General features: G+C 52.6%; 1 protein-coding gene across 2 annotated transcripts in view; it reads left to right on the plus strand.

Moving 5' to 3' along the window:
• The window catches only part of DCPS (decapping enzyme, scavenger), a 48,601-nt gene that overhangs the window by 31,648 nt on the left and 1,054 nt on the right, over window positions 1-15,899 (plus strand). Inside the window, exons 3-5 of one of the 2 annotated variants that reach the window (XM_002708301.5) lie at window positions 2,643-2,788; window positions 9,929-10,042; window positions 14,773-14,883. In XM_002708301.5, the coding sequence (XP_002708347.1) occupies window positions 2,643-2,788; window positions 9,929-10,042; window positions 14,773-14,883 (371 nt within the window). The remainder of the gene's footprint in view (window positions 1-2,642; window positions 2,789-9,928; window positions 10,043-14,772; window positions 14,884-15,899) is intronic. The other variant, XM_070048293.1, reaches the window with a different exon arrangement.

The following is a 15,899-nucleotide window of genomic DNA, read 5'->3' on the forward strand; positions in this document are numbered from 1 at the left end:
AGGAGCCCCCAGCAGTGCCCCAGGGTTGTGTGTCCGCTGCCAACAGTTAGACTATTCTCTGATGTGATTCTGCAGTTGTTCCCAGCCATCTCCCCACTCCGGGGGAGTCCACTGCCTCAGCTTCCTCTGCAGCCCAAGCCAGGCAACTAAAGCAACAGTGAGAGTAATAGCTTTTGCTGAGTTGCTCTGCTTTTTGTGCGGCACTTCTCTGAACGCTTTCCATCTCCAACCAACTGACAGCAGGATAGGTGCTGTTATTATTTCTCCCAGGTGCATAGGTGAAGAGAACAGTAGCAGAGTCAGTCACTTGCCCAGATTTACACAGCTTCTAAGTGTGTGGTAGAGATCAGACCCAGACTGATTGGCTCCAAGCTACCTTTTCTCATCTCCAAGCTCCTCTGCAGGTAGCATGGGATTTTCCCCACGTCCACTGCAGGAGCCTCACTCTATCTATTTCAGGCAGTCTACTCCTTCTTGGGGTCTTGCTGTGCTAGGCCTCTACCTGGCCTGTTAGGAAGCAATGAAGAGTAAGAAGCTGCTGCCTGCAGGGTTGTGAGCTGGCCATTGTGTCTTTTGTGGGGATGGAGGCAGGGATTCCTAGAGCTTGGTGCGATGTTTATTTAACACCTCTGCTGATTCAGATAACATGTTTTGTTTAATGTTAACTCGCTGAGGCAGACTGTATGACTACCCTTTAACCAGTGAGGAAACTCAGACCCTGAGAGGCAGTCACAGGGCAGTGAGGGAGGTCATGGCCAGCATGGGTCCACAGCCTGTGTTTTCCCACCATGCTGCCTTGCCCCTGGAGCATGTTGGGCTGGGACGCCGGCCGCTCACCAGGAGTCCTGTGCTTGCTGTGTCACCTTGGTGCATCCCCACCAGGCCGCGGAGGTGAAGGAGTGTCCACTGTAGGGTAAGAAAGCCTGGCCTCTGGTCTTGCCTCTGCCGTACCCCACAGCATAGGGCCGGATAAGTCTTTCAATCTTTGTCATCAACCCTTTCCACTTAGCTAGAAAGTGGGATTAAATCATCTACATCCTCAGACTAAATCTGAAAGTGTAGGTGGGGGGGTTCTTTGCCAGATCTTGGGCTGTGTAGGTGAATATGAGAATTTCCTGGACTGTGAAACAGCTTCCAGGCTTCTACCTTTGTGGATTTCCTTGGAAGAGCAGATCTGAGTCCCGGGGAGGCTGCCCAGGGGGAGTGGGTCTTTGGAGAAACATCCCCACTGACTTTGAAGCACCATTTTCCTTTCCTGCCATAAGATCCGTGTTGAAGCCCTGTATAAATGTTAGAGTAATGTACCAGATGTTATTTAAAATAGGGGAAAGACTTAACCCAAACCAGGTGTTGTTGGACCAGGACACTAGCACAGAATCTGTTTAGGAAAACCATAAAGATTCCTTCTAATTAAAACTGTGATTCCTGGGGCCAGCGCTGTGGTGTAGCAGGTAAAAACTGTCACCTGCAGTGCCGGCATCCCATATGGGTGCTGGTTCAAGTCTTGGCTGCTCCACTTCTGATCCAGCTCTCTACTATGGCCTGGGAAGGCAATGGATGATGGCCCTTGTGTTTGGGTCCCTGTACCCGTGTGGGAGACCTGGAAGAAGCTCCTGGCTCCTGGCTCCTGGCTTCGGATCAGCCCAGCTCTTGCCATTGTAGCCATTTGAGGAGTGAACCAGCAGATGAAAGATCTCTCTCTATATATATCTCTTCCTTCTCTCTGCCTATACCTTTCTGTAAATTTGTCTTTCAAATAAATAAATCTTAAACAAACAAACAAACAAAAATAGTGATTCCCAGCCAGGGACAGTTTTGTCGCACAGTGGACATTTGGCAATGTCTGGAAGTATGTTTGATTGTCAGAGCTCTGGGGAAGGTGTTGCTGTTCAGCATCCTGCATGCAGGGCAGCCTCTGTAGCACAGAGTGACCCAGGCCACGGTGGCAGTGGTGCAGAGGTTGAGAAACCTTGGATGAAACTCTCCAGCACTTAGGTAGTGTTTACTGTGTGCCAGACATTGTTCCCAGTGCTTCACAGGTAATTACCTCACTTAATCCTCTGACATAAGAGTTGTGACTATGCTCGTTTAGCAATGAGGAAGTCGGGGCATAGAGAGGTTAAATAACTGGACCGAGCTCTCAGTCAGGGCCATGGTCCCAACTTGAGGAGAGGAGGGAGCGGAGCCAGGTCTTGAACTCAAAACACTGTGGCCCCAGAATCCATGGCTTGAACCCCTATGCTGTGCTGCCCCTCCTTGCAGGAGGACTCCTGTGTTTCAAACCACATTTTCACCTTTGAGTTCAGAAAGCCACATTCCTAGATGTGTGGGACATGAGAAGAGTTAAGGACCTTCCTTCCTGTGTCTGGAAGATGGAAGAAGGAGGAAGGGCGAGGGTTAGAGTGATAAGGGGCCTGTGACCCTTCCTTGAAAGCCTTGCATTCCAGGTCATGTGTGTGGCTCAGCTCACGAGTTTCATGGCATGAGATCCTCATGGGAGTGGATTCTCAGTGCTGAGATCTTTTGGCCATTGACTCCCCTTGTCAAGGATCAAAGCCTGGGTGAGAGTTGAAAGGGAGTGTAACAGACTGCATGGCATATGGGGTCTGCTTTCCCAGTCATGGGCTGTGTTGTCATTGCAGACATAAAGACGACCGTGGTCTACCCTGCCACAGAGAAACACCTGCAGAAGTACCTGCGCCAGGACTTGCACCTGGTCCGGGAGACAGGCGATGACTACAAGAATGTTACCTTACCCTACCTGGAGTCCCAGAGCCTCAGCATCCAGGTGACTAGCTGTCATGTCTCACATGCAAAGTGCTGTTCCCATGGCCGGTTTCTTTTCCTGCAAGCATCTGCTGGGGTCTTATCAGGCCAGGCACTGTGCCAGGCAGCGGGGCACAGTGGAGCTGCCTCTGTTCAGAATCAGTACAGGGATCTAAAGAGTTCTACAACAGGTGAGAGTATGAGTGCATGAGAAAAAGGCACAGAGTCACAGCCATGGACAGTCCTAGGCTGGGCTGGGTGCCATTTACTATGGAATGGTTGAAGAGGGTTTCATGGAGAAGGGGATTGGCTGTGTTCCTAGGCTGCACCTGGGGTACACGGGCATGGCACTGAGGCTGTCTGGGAATCTCAGAGGAGTCCAGGCCATCAGATTTGCATCTATTCTGCAGTAGCCCTCGCCAGAGGTGAAGACGCATGCTGGGTTAGGCCAAGACCAGTCCTGGTTTTACTAACAGCAGAGCAGCCTGCAGCAGCTCAGGGTCAGAGTAAAAGAGGCAGGGCCCTACTGTCCCTGGGGTTTGTTTGGAGTAGGGCTTCCATTCACTGACTGGCAGCACCTTCCACTGGGCCAGATGCAAGGCCATTTAGCTCAGATTCTGACATCTTCTTGAGCCTAGGCCCAGTGCCAGTCAGAGCCTCTGCCTGAAATTGGCCCCATGTGCATACTCAGAGTTAAGTATGATTGATGCTTATTGATGAGCCATTTTCTTGCCCACTCCATGGCTCTCACTGGAGGGAAGGCTTCACTGCTCACCCTTGCTCTCTGCACCATTTGCCACCTACTCTCCCTGAATTTGTTCTCCCTGGTGGAGAGTGATCTGACCCGGGAGGTCACAGCCATTGCTCCTGGACTCAGAAGAAGGGAGGGCTGAGTGTGGGTGCTGCAGCGTGGATTGCACCCAGAGGAGTAAGGGGAGGAAAGTCGACAGGCCCGTGAGAATGCCGTTTCCCCGGGAGGCCGCTGTTCTGCCAGCCCTGTTCTCTGGGTGAGGCTAGCCCCATTGTTGTCCATGGATCCCGTGTATCATTTGCACAAGTTTCTTCTGGCTTAAGCAGGCTTAATTTTTATTTTTATTCATTTATTTTGTTTTTAAAATCCTAGCACTTGTTTTGTGTTCTATGTGGAAAAGAAATATTAGGGCATTTCAACAAGTTTGTGGAAAGTGGAGTTAAAAGATGGACTTTATTTTGGTGCCAAACAATTGTGAAATCTAGGTATATGAGGAGTTTTTGAAAAGGTTGTGGAAAAATATGTATTTTTTAAAACTAGGCAAAGATTTGAATTTTTTGTACCAAAATAAACTTTTAATTCCATTTGCCATGAGGTTTTGTTTGTTTGTTTGTTTTATGTACTTTCTATTTATTTGAAAGACAGAGAAAGAGAGATCTCCCATGTGCTGGTTCACTCCCCAAATGCCTGCCACAGCTGGGACTGGATGATGTCAAGTTCAGGAGCCTGCAACTATGTCTGGGTCTCCATGTAAGTGGCACAGACCCAAGTTCTTGAGCCATCACTGCTGCCTCCAGTGTGCATTAGCAGGAGGCTGGATCAGAAGCTGAGTTGGGACTTGAACCCAAGCTCTCCCATATGGCATTCAGGCATCCCAAGTAGTGACTTAATGCCGACCCCTTTCCATGAATTTTTTTTAAAGACTTATTTTATTTATTTGAAAGGCTAAGTTAGAGAATGAGGGAGAGACCTTCCATCTGCTGGTTCACTCCTCAGATGGCTGCAATGGCTGGGGCTAGGCCAGGCCGAAGCCAGGAGCTTCATCTAGGTCTCCCACTTGGGTACAAGGGCCCAAGGACTTGGGCCATCTTCCACTGCTCTTCCAGGCACATTAGCAGGGAGCTGCTAGGACTCAAACCAGTGCCCATATGGGATGTTGGTGTTGCAGGGAGAGGCTTAACCCACTACGTCACAACATCAGCCCCTCCATGAACTTTTTGAATTACCTGCACACATTTCCATGTTTATAGATAGCTTCTGCTGTTCAGAATCTTATAGGAATGTCTTGGAACACATGTGCTGTTGTGGTTGTACATATTTGGGGTTGAAGAGGAAGCCTGACAGTAGTTGGTGTGGCTAGGGTGTATGTCACTACACACAATTTTTATGCAGTTCCATTGGAAAATAAAACTCCACTGCTCTACCAACTACTGAAAGAAGCATTCTCGTGTTCTTTCTTGACTGTTTCTAACAAGCACATGAGCAGCCTTTGTATTTACTGAGCATGCCCTGTGTAGGCCCTGTGCTGGGCTCTGGAGGGTCACCAAGGTCATGCATCCTCGGTGATGCCCCCCAGACTTTTTTTTTTATTTGACAGATAGAGTTAGACAGTGAGAGAGACAAAGAGAAAGGTCTTCCTTCCATTGGTTCACCCCCCAGTGGCCGCTACGGCCAGAACTACGCCGACCCGAAGCCAGGAGCCAGGTGCTTCCTCCTGGTCTCCCATGCAGGTGCAGGGGCCCAAGCACTTGGGCCATCCTCCACTGCCTTCCCAGGCCACAGCAGAGAGCTGGACTGGAAGAGAAGCAACTGGGACTAGAACCCGGTGTCCATATGGGATGCTGGTGCCGCAGGCGGAGGATTAACCAAGTGCCTGTGCCGGCCCCTATGCCCCCAGTCTTGACAGGGCCAAGAAACGTAGACGGACAGTTGCAGTACTGGCATAAGCACTCTGGTGGTCTTTGGGAACTACAAGTGTGCTGCAGAAGCTGAATGACCAGCTCAGTTGGTGAGGGCTTCGCAGGGAGAGGACCCTCTCCTGGGTCTTTAGGTACCAATAGAAGTCTATTAGCTGGACAAAGCAGAGGGAAGAGCAAGTCTGGAAGCACAGAGAGCTGGAATCCTCTGAGTTACTTGGGGAGCTGTAAGAAATCTGGTGTGACAGGGGCACCCACACATATGGGTGGACTGGCGCTGTGGCATAGCAGGTAGAGCCGCCACTTGCAGCACGAGCATTCGGTGAGAATGCTGGTTTGAGTCCTGGCTGCTCCACTTCCAATCCAGTTCCCTGTGAATGCACCTGGGAAAGCAGAAGATGGCTCAAGTGCTTGGGCTCCTGCACCCCCGTGGGAGACCCAGAAGAAGCTCCTGGCTCCTGGCTTTGGCCTGGCCTAGCTCCAGCCATTGCAGCCATTTGGGGAGTGAACCGGTGGATGATGACCTGTCTCTCTCTGTCTCTGTCTCTCCCTCTCTGGAACTCTGCCTTTCAAATAAAAATAAACCTAAAAAAAAAACAAAGAAACACCTAACATGGTCAGACTCGGTGGCGGGTGGCATGAGAGTAAAGCAGGAAGACTGTAAAAACCAGCATGGGTCTAAACCAGGGCAGGGACAGCGGGGAAGACTCTGGAGCAGGGCTGGGCTGTGCTTACAGACTAGCTGGTGTTGTGGCATAGTGGGTAAGAGTGGCTGCTCCACTTCCCAGCCAACCTCCTGCTAGTGGCCTAAGAAAAGCAGCAGAAGATGGCCCAAGTGTTTGGGACACTGCCACCCACATAGGAGACTCCAGTGAAGCTCCTGGCTCCTGGCTTCAGCTTGGCTAGCCCTGGCCATTGTGACCATCTGGGGAGTGTACCAGTACATGGAAGACCTCTCTCTCTAACTCTTTCAAATAAACAATAAATCTAGAGAGAGGGAGAAGGGAAGAAAGAGAAAGAAACGGGTTGATCTGGAGAGGCAGGGAAATTGTGGGCTGCTTCTCAGGCCAGTGTGGGTACTGGGTGGATAGGAGGATCATTTGCTAAAGTGGACAGGGGGCGTGCATGGAGGAATGGGATAATGTAGAAGACAGGGAGTTCTGTGTGGAACTTACTGAACACTTGCTAGGTGCAGGAACTATTCTCAGCATTCTGTGTGCATCACTTCATTTTGTCTTCACAGTTGATCTGGAAACAGGCCTCAAGGCAGCCTGGCCCCAGTGTCTGTGCTCTCAGCCTGAGGCACGATAGTTCCTCAAATTTGAGGTACTGATCAACTTCCCCATAAAAAATGTGGTGGGGCCGGCGTCATGGCTCACTTGGTTAATCCTCCACCTGCGGCACCGGCATCCTTATGGACACTGGGTTCTAGTCCCGGTTGCTTCTCTTCCAGTCCAGCTCTCTGCTGTGGCCTGGGAAGGCAGTGGAGGATGGCCCAAGTGCTTGGGCCCCTGCACCTGCATGGGAGACCAGGAAGAAGCACCTGGCTCCTGGCTTCAGATTGACGTAGTTCCGGCCGTGGCAGCTATTTGGGGGGTGAACCAATGGAAGGAAGACCTTTCTCTCTGTCTCTCTCTCTCACTGTCTAACTCTATCTGTCAAATAAATTAAAAAAAAAAAAAAAGTGGGGTATCTAGGTTTCAAGCCTTTGAGATCGCACAGCTAAAAATGTTCATTTTTGAGCCCTAACTTTGGGAATCAGCATTGGGGCAGCATTCAGTTCTTGTTCTGCTGAGAACAGTTGACGTTGTCTTAACAAATGAGCCCAAGTTCCTTGTCTGGAAAATGAAACAGACAGCACCTCCTTCCTTGCATTGTTGTGGAAGTTAGTAGAAATACTGTGTTCTGTTCTGACCATTCGTGTTCCCAGCACAGAATAGGCCTCAGAGGGGTAGCTACCGTTGCCCTTGCCCAGGTGGCAGTTCCAGGGGTCAGAGAGAGTGTGCAGAACCAAGACACCCGGGAGACATGGACAGGTAAAGTATGTCCAAAGAGAGAAGCCAGGCAGGTGAGCAGAGTGAGAACAGGAGGAGAGTGAAGAAGGTGCGAGAGTTCCCGTGGGAAGTATGCAGGGGGAGGCAGGGTCTAGAGGAGTTGCCGGTGTCACATCCTGCAGTGTAACCAGGTACATTGGAAAGCTGTTGGCATTCCCACCACTGCCCCATTGTCAGCAGGGCTGGCGAGTCTCCTGGGCTTGCTTCCAGGTGGTGGTGCTTCCGTTACCTGGCCCTCTGTGATTTGTGTGAATTTTGTGCCCTTGTTTTGCTTTCCTTATCTGAGCTTCTGGCCTTGAAACTTCTTGTGGGTGCAGGTCCTGGCCACTCACCAGGAGGCCTCTCCAAGGAGACAGGGTGTGCCGTGGCCCAGGGTTTGGGAGACTCCCAGGGTTAGGGTTGTGAGCAGGTGAACTGCTCTTCCTTCCGTCCTTACCTTCAAGGTGGGTCCTCACTGCAGCCACGCATGGCCCAGAGTGAGGCTCCTCTTCCATCCTCATGCCTTCCTGGGGTTACCCCGCCCCAGCTTCATGTGCCCTTTGCTCTCATCCCCGCTCTTTTCCTGCCCACAGTTGGTTGCAGAGTCTTCAGTGACCTGTCCTGTTGTCATCCCCTTTTTGAGCACTTTTATCACTTGCAGGAAGTCTCCCCTGTGCTGGGCTCTGAGCCAGCTGCTCTCTCACGCATGTCCCACTGAAGAGCCTCGCCACAGCCCACGCCTTGGGTCTCATCAGCCCCAGTTTGCAGGGGAGGATTCGGTTGCTTGCCCAGAGTGACAGCTCATCAGTGGCGAGGCTTAGAGAAGCAAGCAGTCGCTGGGCTCCAGAGCCTGTTCACTTGCTCTCTGATGCCACCCACTGCCCCCTGCCTGAGGGGATGGGCTGGAAGTACTGCTCACAGGGTGCCCAGGGTCTCCATGGGGCATCGCCACCACCCCCTCTCCCCTCAGTTACTGGGAGGCTGCCAGTCAGCTTCCCACTGTTCTCCCTCCACCTCCCCACCCCCTGCAGCACAGCCCTGGAGGGCTCTACTTAGGTCAGGCAGACGGGAAATACCTCTGTGGGCACGTCGCAGCCTGCTAGGTGTGTGCGGCTCTGCCCCCCACACTACGTGGGGAAGCAGCTGTGGGTGTCTGCCAGCTCCCTCCATGGAAGGAGCTCAGCCACATTCTTCTTGGGAAGGACTCTTTGGCACTGGGCAGGCCACACTATGACTGGCCTGTGGGTCTGTGCAGGGGTCTGGAGGCCCAGAGGTTCCAGGGTGATGCCCTTGGTTTCCTCCGCTCTGTCCCAGCAGAGGGCTGAGGACGCAGTGCCACATACCAGGCCTCTAGGCCCAGTGTAGGGCACATACAGACCCCAAGCCAGTGCTCCCTGCCCTGGCCTTTGGGACCAGGAGGGGGACGTGGCAGTCTGGTTGTGCTGATGCCCTGCTTCCCTGGTCAGTGAGCTTGGAGGAAGAAGGGTCAGCAGTGAGACCCCAGCCACGCCCCTCTCTGATTTCTCAGCAGGTTTCTCTCTGGGATGTTGGGCACAAAGGTCAGCATCCTGAAAGGGATTTACACTTGCCAGGGGCTGTGTAGGAAGGAGAACACCAGAGGCACTGGGTTTGAGAACTGCGAGCCCTGATCTCTGCTCAGCTTCCCCTGCCTGCAGTCTGGCCCCCTCAGAAGGGCTGCCCAGGATACTAACTGTAAAGTGATATCCTCAGGGGTCCCCCCAGGACCTGGGCAAGGCTCTTCTGAGGACTGTCGACAGCCATTGACCAGAGGGTGGTGTATGGGCCACAAGCCCTGTTACCACAAAAGTCTCCAGGAGGCCTCCATCTCCACTTGGCTTTTAGTTCTGCTTTTTGGTGCAAGGCCTGTGTCAGCTGAGACTGCTGATGGCTGCCTCACTACAGGGTGAGAAGCCCGCACACCTTAACTCCTAGAACCCAAAGGCTCTCATGGCCTCAGTGGGTCACTGCCTCCCTTTGCAGGAAGAAACCTCTCTGCCCTCTACCTCCCAAGCTATCTTTGCCCCAAAGTGCTGAGTAAAGTCAATCAGGGTCCATGGTGTCCACCCTGCCCAAGTCCTATGGGCCATAGAGGGGTCCCCTGCCTGGGAGGGTAGGTGCAGACCAGGCCCATGAGCACAGAGCAGAGTGTGCAAACCATGCCAGTCAGGAAGACCCTCCAGAGCCTGGGCCACTCCAGTCAGCAGAAGCCCCGTGACAACTGATGGCGAAGTGTCAGCTGTGGGAATGAGGGGAGTCTCTGCTGGACCCACAGTGGCAGATGCTTGGGACCAGGACTGCCTGATGTCGATGCCCTGAGCTTGGTGGCCATTTATGGCTCTCTTGTCCTTCCTGGAAGGGCCAGAGAGCTTACCTGGGCCAGTTTGGGGCATCTCCTGAGGGGTGCTGAGTGGATTTGTGAACCATCTCCTCTCTCCTTCCAGTGGGTATACAACATTCTCGACAAGAAAGCTGAAGTCGACCGGATTGTTTTTGAGAACCCAGATCCCTCAGATGGCTTTGTCCTCATCCCCGACCTCAAGTGGAACCAACAGCAGGTAAAGGTGGCCCACTGGAGCACCCTCTGCTCCAGGTCGCTGTGCGCTGCCCCCAGCATGCCCTTCTTTCCCATGCGGACCCCTCTCCCTCTGTCTAAATGGATCATAATTACCCAGCAGGAGGCAGCCTGAGCTCCTGGGTGACAGCACCCATCATACACAAATGCACGTGCTCTGATGGCTCAGCCGCAGCCCTTGGTGGCTCAGATCCCACCCAAGACGTGAAACAGGGTGCTGTCTACATCTGTGACGACTTGACCGTTCCTTAATGAGCCAGGCAGCTTGAGTTTCCACCTTGGTTCCAGCAGCACCTGGCCTGCATTGTTCCTGTCCCCCTCGATGCCCATAGATCTGTGCAGGCCCGTGTTCTGAAGCACTGGCAGGCAGGGACCATGGCTACTGACCCAAGGAGTCCCCCGCCCAGCCTGAGCTTGACCTCCAAGCACCTCTGCCTCTCCTAGCCATCTGAGGAGCGGGTTTTAGAGGCACCCTCTGCACCTCCTCTCTCCCTTATAACCCAAAGCTGTAACTTACTATGGGCTCCTTTATGCCCCGAGAGTGTCAGAAATGAAATGCAGCCCCCATGGCGCAGAGCGTTCCGTTCAGATTGGAGCAGGGAGGCACTGGGAAGGCAACGCCGTTGGAGTAGTCTGGGCTCAGGTGTACTGCTCTACCCTAGGTGGGCCTGTTTCTGCGCTTCTCCAGGGAGGCCCCCTTGCTCTCTGGGCTGAGGCCTGCTCTGAGGCCTTCAGGTCCTGAACTGAACTCGCCTGCAGTTTGCTTAGTTTTGAATTTGTGCTTTCTAGCAATAATACCATGCTGCTGCCCCAGAAGAGGGGCCTCGGTCAGAAGCTCCAGGGGAGTGGGTGTTATCTTGCTCTCAGAAAGAGGCGCCTGGGTGTTCCACACCCAGCCTGAGGGGGTGTAGGGAGCTTAAGGGAGTTTCCAGAAGTTGCAGCATGGAGTGATGATTTATTCCAGCCAACTAACATCAAAGAAGACCCGCATGTGGGGTGTTGTGGTGAGGGAGGCCGAACACCTGCACCCGCCCTCTCCTTCCCCTGCAGCAGGAGTCCCTACCCAGGCCACCATCAAGCCCTGGGAGCAGGCCCCATCACTGCTCTGCAGACCCCACTCTGTTCCCAGGCAGCCCTGCACCTGAGACCCTGGGTCCTGGGATGTAGGGGTGTGGGGTCGGAAGAACTTGAGATTGCAGGGGGTTGTGGTCTGGGGGCCATGGAGGGACAGTAGAGAGGGACTTTTTGCGAAGCCCTCGATGCCCTGAGGAGGGAAACCCATGGTCCTCTTACCTGGTGCTGGTGAGCATCTGCCTGGCCTGCCAGTGGACTGCTCAGAGGTCCATTTTAAAACAGGAAGGGCTCTGGAACTGCTGTGGGCTCCCAGTCACCCAGCTGAAGGTACTTGCCCTCAAGGGTTGTGTTTGGTGTTTAAATGTCAGTCTTTGCGACTTTGCTCAACAACCTTTGTTTAATTCCTGCTTGTCTTTTGATGGTGCCGTATTTCAGTGCCTGGAATCCTTGATCTGTGACAGAATCCTTGATCTGTGACAGCAGGGATCTCAATAGCTCCATTAGCATCTGGCAGTGTGTGCAGCGGGAGACAGGTCACGCCCATGCTTCTGTTCTTTGTCTTTGCGAGGTGTGCTGGCCTGTGCTTTGTGGAACCTTCCTAGCCTGCCTTGAATCCCTGCCTGCCACTTCTAGAAGTATGGGCTTGCTGCCCCCAAACCGATGGCCCTGCATTAGAGAGCCTGTCCATTGCTCGTACTCTGAGCCACTCAGCAGGCTGTTATCCAGGGCCTTCCCTTGGACGGTAACATTGGTTCCTCCGCCTCACAGATCACCTGTGTGTTCTTTTTTCATTTGTTCTGTTATGGTTAACACGTGCATTTAATACATGCGTGGTTAATACATGGGAAAGGGAAAATTGTACAGGGAATCTGCGGCGAAAGTGATTCCCCCACCCCACCATTCTCTATGCCCCTCCCCCTGAAACAACCATCGTTGCTATTTCTTAGTCTCTCCTTCCAGGGGTCACTGTTGCATATTGCATATATGAGGGGCCTTCAGAAATTCATGGGAAATGTGTATTATGAAAACTCTGTGCATGGGCTTTAAAATGTTTGCATCAGAATAAACTTACCTTTTCACATTTTTTGCACCTGTTAAGTACCCTCATATAAACATGTGTGTGTGTGTGTACGTCAACACACATACCCTTCTAGTTCACAGAGTTGAAGCTGTTTGGCATGAGGTACTCTCCCCTTGCATCACTCCAGAGGTCAGGGATGGCTCTCCTATGCTAGCCATTCTGTCTTGCCCCTTGTCAGGAAACTGTAACCTTGATTTTACTATATTGTCTTGGGAAAAGAGACTGATGGTGTCTGTCTGCCCTTCTGGGATGCCAGTCTGAGAGAGACCCTTGCCTGTCCCTTAAGAGAAACCCTTGCCTGTCCCTTGTCCAGGTCTTCTCAGATGATTGCTCTGGACCATGAGGCCGCTGGGCTGCTTGCAGGAAGTCTTGGCTTGTGTCTAGTGTGAAAGAATGGTTTCTTGTTTCTCCCTCACACAGCATGAACCCATCACCGTGAGCCGACATGCAGCATAGGTGCTATGTCTCATTCCATGCCAGTAGAACAGAGATATGATTTATTTATTTATTACAGATATATTTTATTTATTTGAAATCAGCAGATTTCCATCTGCTGATTCGCTTCGCAAATGGCCACAGTGGCCGGGACTGGACCAGGCCAAAACTAGGAGCCAGAAGCTTCATCTGGGTTTCTCACATGGGTGCAGGTGCCCAAGGACTTCTGCCATCTTCCACTGCTTTCCCAGGTGCATTAGCAGAGAGCTGGATGGGAAATAAAGCAGCTAGTACTTGAACTGGAACCCATATGGAAAGCCGGCATTGCGGGCAGCAGCTTGTGACAGACATCACAGTGCCAGCCCAGAACTGTGATTTAATGTCACGTTTGAGATTGTCAGCTGACCTCATCTAAAAGAAATGTTACTATTAACAGGGAGTCCTGTGATGGGGACACATAGGGCAGCTGGAAATCGACCTCTGGTAGATTTGGAGCACTCTTTTTCCTGGCTTCTTCTTAGACTCTGTGCTGGTGAAAGAGTAAATCTCGTGAGCACAGGCCTTGAGAAGGGAGAGCCTTCAAGGGCATGGGAGCAAGACGGAGACTTTGTGGTGCAGCTCAGCCGTAATGCTGGGGTTGTCCGTGAGCTGCACTGTAGCACAGAGCTCTGATTCTTACAGCTCGTAGCATGAAGAGAGTGACATGGGGGCCATCAGCAGTCATATTCAGTTTTTTTAAGTTGAGACTCCTGGGGATTTCGTTGGGTGGCTCACGGTCCCGAGTGTCTTCGCAAGGAAGCCAGAAGCTAAGACTGCAGAGCTGCGCACTGCTGGCTTCTCCCTGTACCTTGTCCCTTGGAGCCCTGGAGTCAGGGGCCTGCCTGGCATGTGGGAGTGATAACCAGGCAGAGCCAGGGTTTGGGTGAGCAGGGAGGGTGTGGAGAGTTTTCTGGGTAAGAGGAAGAGTTCACTTGCTCTCTGGCACAGAATCCTGTTGACTCTGGCTCTTTGCATTGTTGTGACCTCCAGGTTTTCAGCCAGGCTGTTTTCAGGAAGGACAGCAGAAAGGACCTCCCATGACCCCTTGAGATAGAGGAAGAGCATTAAACTCCCCAGTGGTGCTCACCGCTGAGCTGGCCCCAGGCTCCCCTTCCATCTCTCACATCCCCTGTCCCCGTTTGTGTGCCTCCAACCCCAGACAGGTCCAGTTGCTTACTCTCCACGTTCTTGACTTGGAGCCTTTGCTCTCACTATTCCCTCTACCAAATGTCCTTTCTCCAAACTCTACCTCTTTTTTTTTTTTTTTAAAGATTTATTTATTTATTTGAAAGGCAGAATTACAGAGAGGCAGAGAAAGAGAGATCTATCTTCCATCCGCTGGTTTACTCTCCAGATAGCCTCAATGGCCAGAGCTGCCACAATCCAAAGCCAGGACCCAGGAGCTTCTTCCAGGTTTCCTACATGGGTACAGGGGCTCAAGGATGTGGGCCATTTTCTACTGCCTTCCCAGGACATAGCAGAGAGCCGGATCAGAAGTGGAGCAGCCAGGACTCGAACTAGCACCCATATGGGATGCCAGCACCACAGGTGGCAGCTTTACCCACTACACCACAGCTCCGGCCCCCAAACTCTACCTCTTTTTCAAGACCCAGATCCTCTGCCTTCTCCTCCAGGAGCCTCCCTGGATGACCCCAGCTAGACAGAACCTTTCCTTCTTCCTCCTGAACTTGGGTCACTCTGTGTCCCAAAGCAGAATTTCTCACGGGCATGGGAATAGACTGCAAACTTGTGGAGGAGGAATTATCCTTGGCTCTTTCTCGAAGCTCCCTGCTCACACCCACCAGCCCTGTAGAGTGAATATATAGATCCTCTCATCTGATGCCCCAGCAAAAAAATAACAAAGACCTGTTCCTTAGACTGTCCTGCTCTCCCTGGGCTCGTGGACACCTGCATTGCCGGGGGCTTGGTCCTGCTGGTGGCCTCCTTGATCAGCTGTGGCCAGCACATGGGCCTCAGGGGTCAGTGCTTCCTCACTGGAAGGATTCCAGGGTTGGCAACTTCCCCAGCCCTGTACCCTGCTGAGCCGGGCACTGCCCTCTGGTTTCCTCTCTGTCTCCGTACAGCTTGATGACCTGTACTTGATCGCCATCTGCCATCGCCGGGGCATCAAATCGCTTCGGGACCTGACGCCAGAGCATCTGCCACTGCTCAGGAATATCCTCCATGAAGGCCAGGTGAGCTGCTTCTCTAAGCCGTGTTGAAGCCCGTAGGGGTTGTGCTGAGGTTCCAGGGTGTTCCATGGGCTACTCTCTTCACCCTCCCGGAGTCTACCTTAGAAAGGGGCTTCTCTCTGGATGCCAGTCATGGGGACCCTCTTAAAACTTTTTGTTTCTATTTATTTATTTACTTGAGAGGCAGAGTTACAGAAAGAGAGAGAGAGAGAGATCTTCCATCCACTGGTTCACTCCCCAAATGGCTGCAATGGCTAGCGCTGAGCCGATCCGAAGCCAGGAGCCAGGAGCTTCTTCCAGGTCTCCCAAGCTCTTGGGCCCTCTTCCACTGCTTTCCCAGGCCATCAGCAGGGAGCTGGATCAGAAGTGTAGTAGCCAGGACTTGAACTAGCACCCATATGGAATGCTGGTGCTGCAGGCGGATGCTTAACTTACTACACCACAGCTCTGGCCCCTGGGATACTTTTTTATCTAGGATATATGTTGAATTGATTGAGATTATAAGAACCTTTTTAAAAAGCCCCAGGGGCAGGGGATGAGTGCCTAGAATCTTGAGTTGTGGACTGATCTGCCATGTTGACCCTAACCAGCTGAAGGGCTGGGGGCAAGCCACTTTACCACTTGAGTCTGGAGGCGGTCCCTTCAAATTCCACCATTCTGTGGGGCAGGGTTGTGAAGTTCTGCCATCACGCCAGACCCGACAGACACAGGAGGCCCAGCCAGGACAGAGGCCTGCCCCTTTCCACGCACAGCATAGTGCAGGCCTGGAGGGAGGGCTTCTCCTGGATCCCAGCTCCCCTGCCACTGGCCCTGGCCCATCTTCTCTCCTCCTGCTTCCCTGGCTGCCTTGAGCCTTTTGGAGTGACTCCATTCTATCCTGATGCCACTTCTGGGTACCACAGCGGCCAGAGCGGTATCTTCCTCTTGAGGAGATGAGAAAGAGTCCCACTTTCTCCTGTCCTGGCAGCCCAGGCGGGCACCTCTGGCAGGTTGGCCCTGCTTACCTCAAGAGGCCCTTT

This window comes from Oryctolagus cuniculus, chromosome 1 (genome assembly GCF_964237555.1).
Source record: "Oryctolagus cuniculus chromosome 1, mOryCun1.1, whole genome shotgun sequence".
Taxonomy (NCBI): domain Eukaryota; kingdom Metazoa; phylum Chordata; class Mammalia; order Lagomorpha; family Leporidae; genus Oryctolagus; species Oryctolagus cuniculus.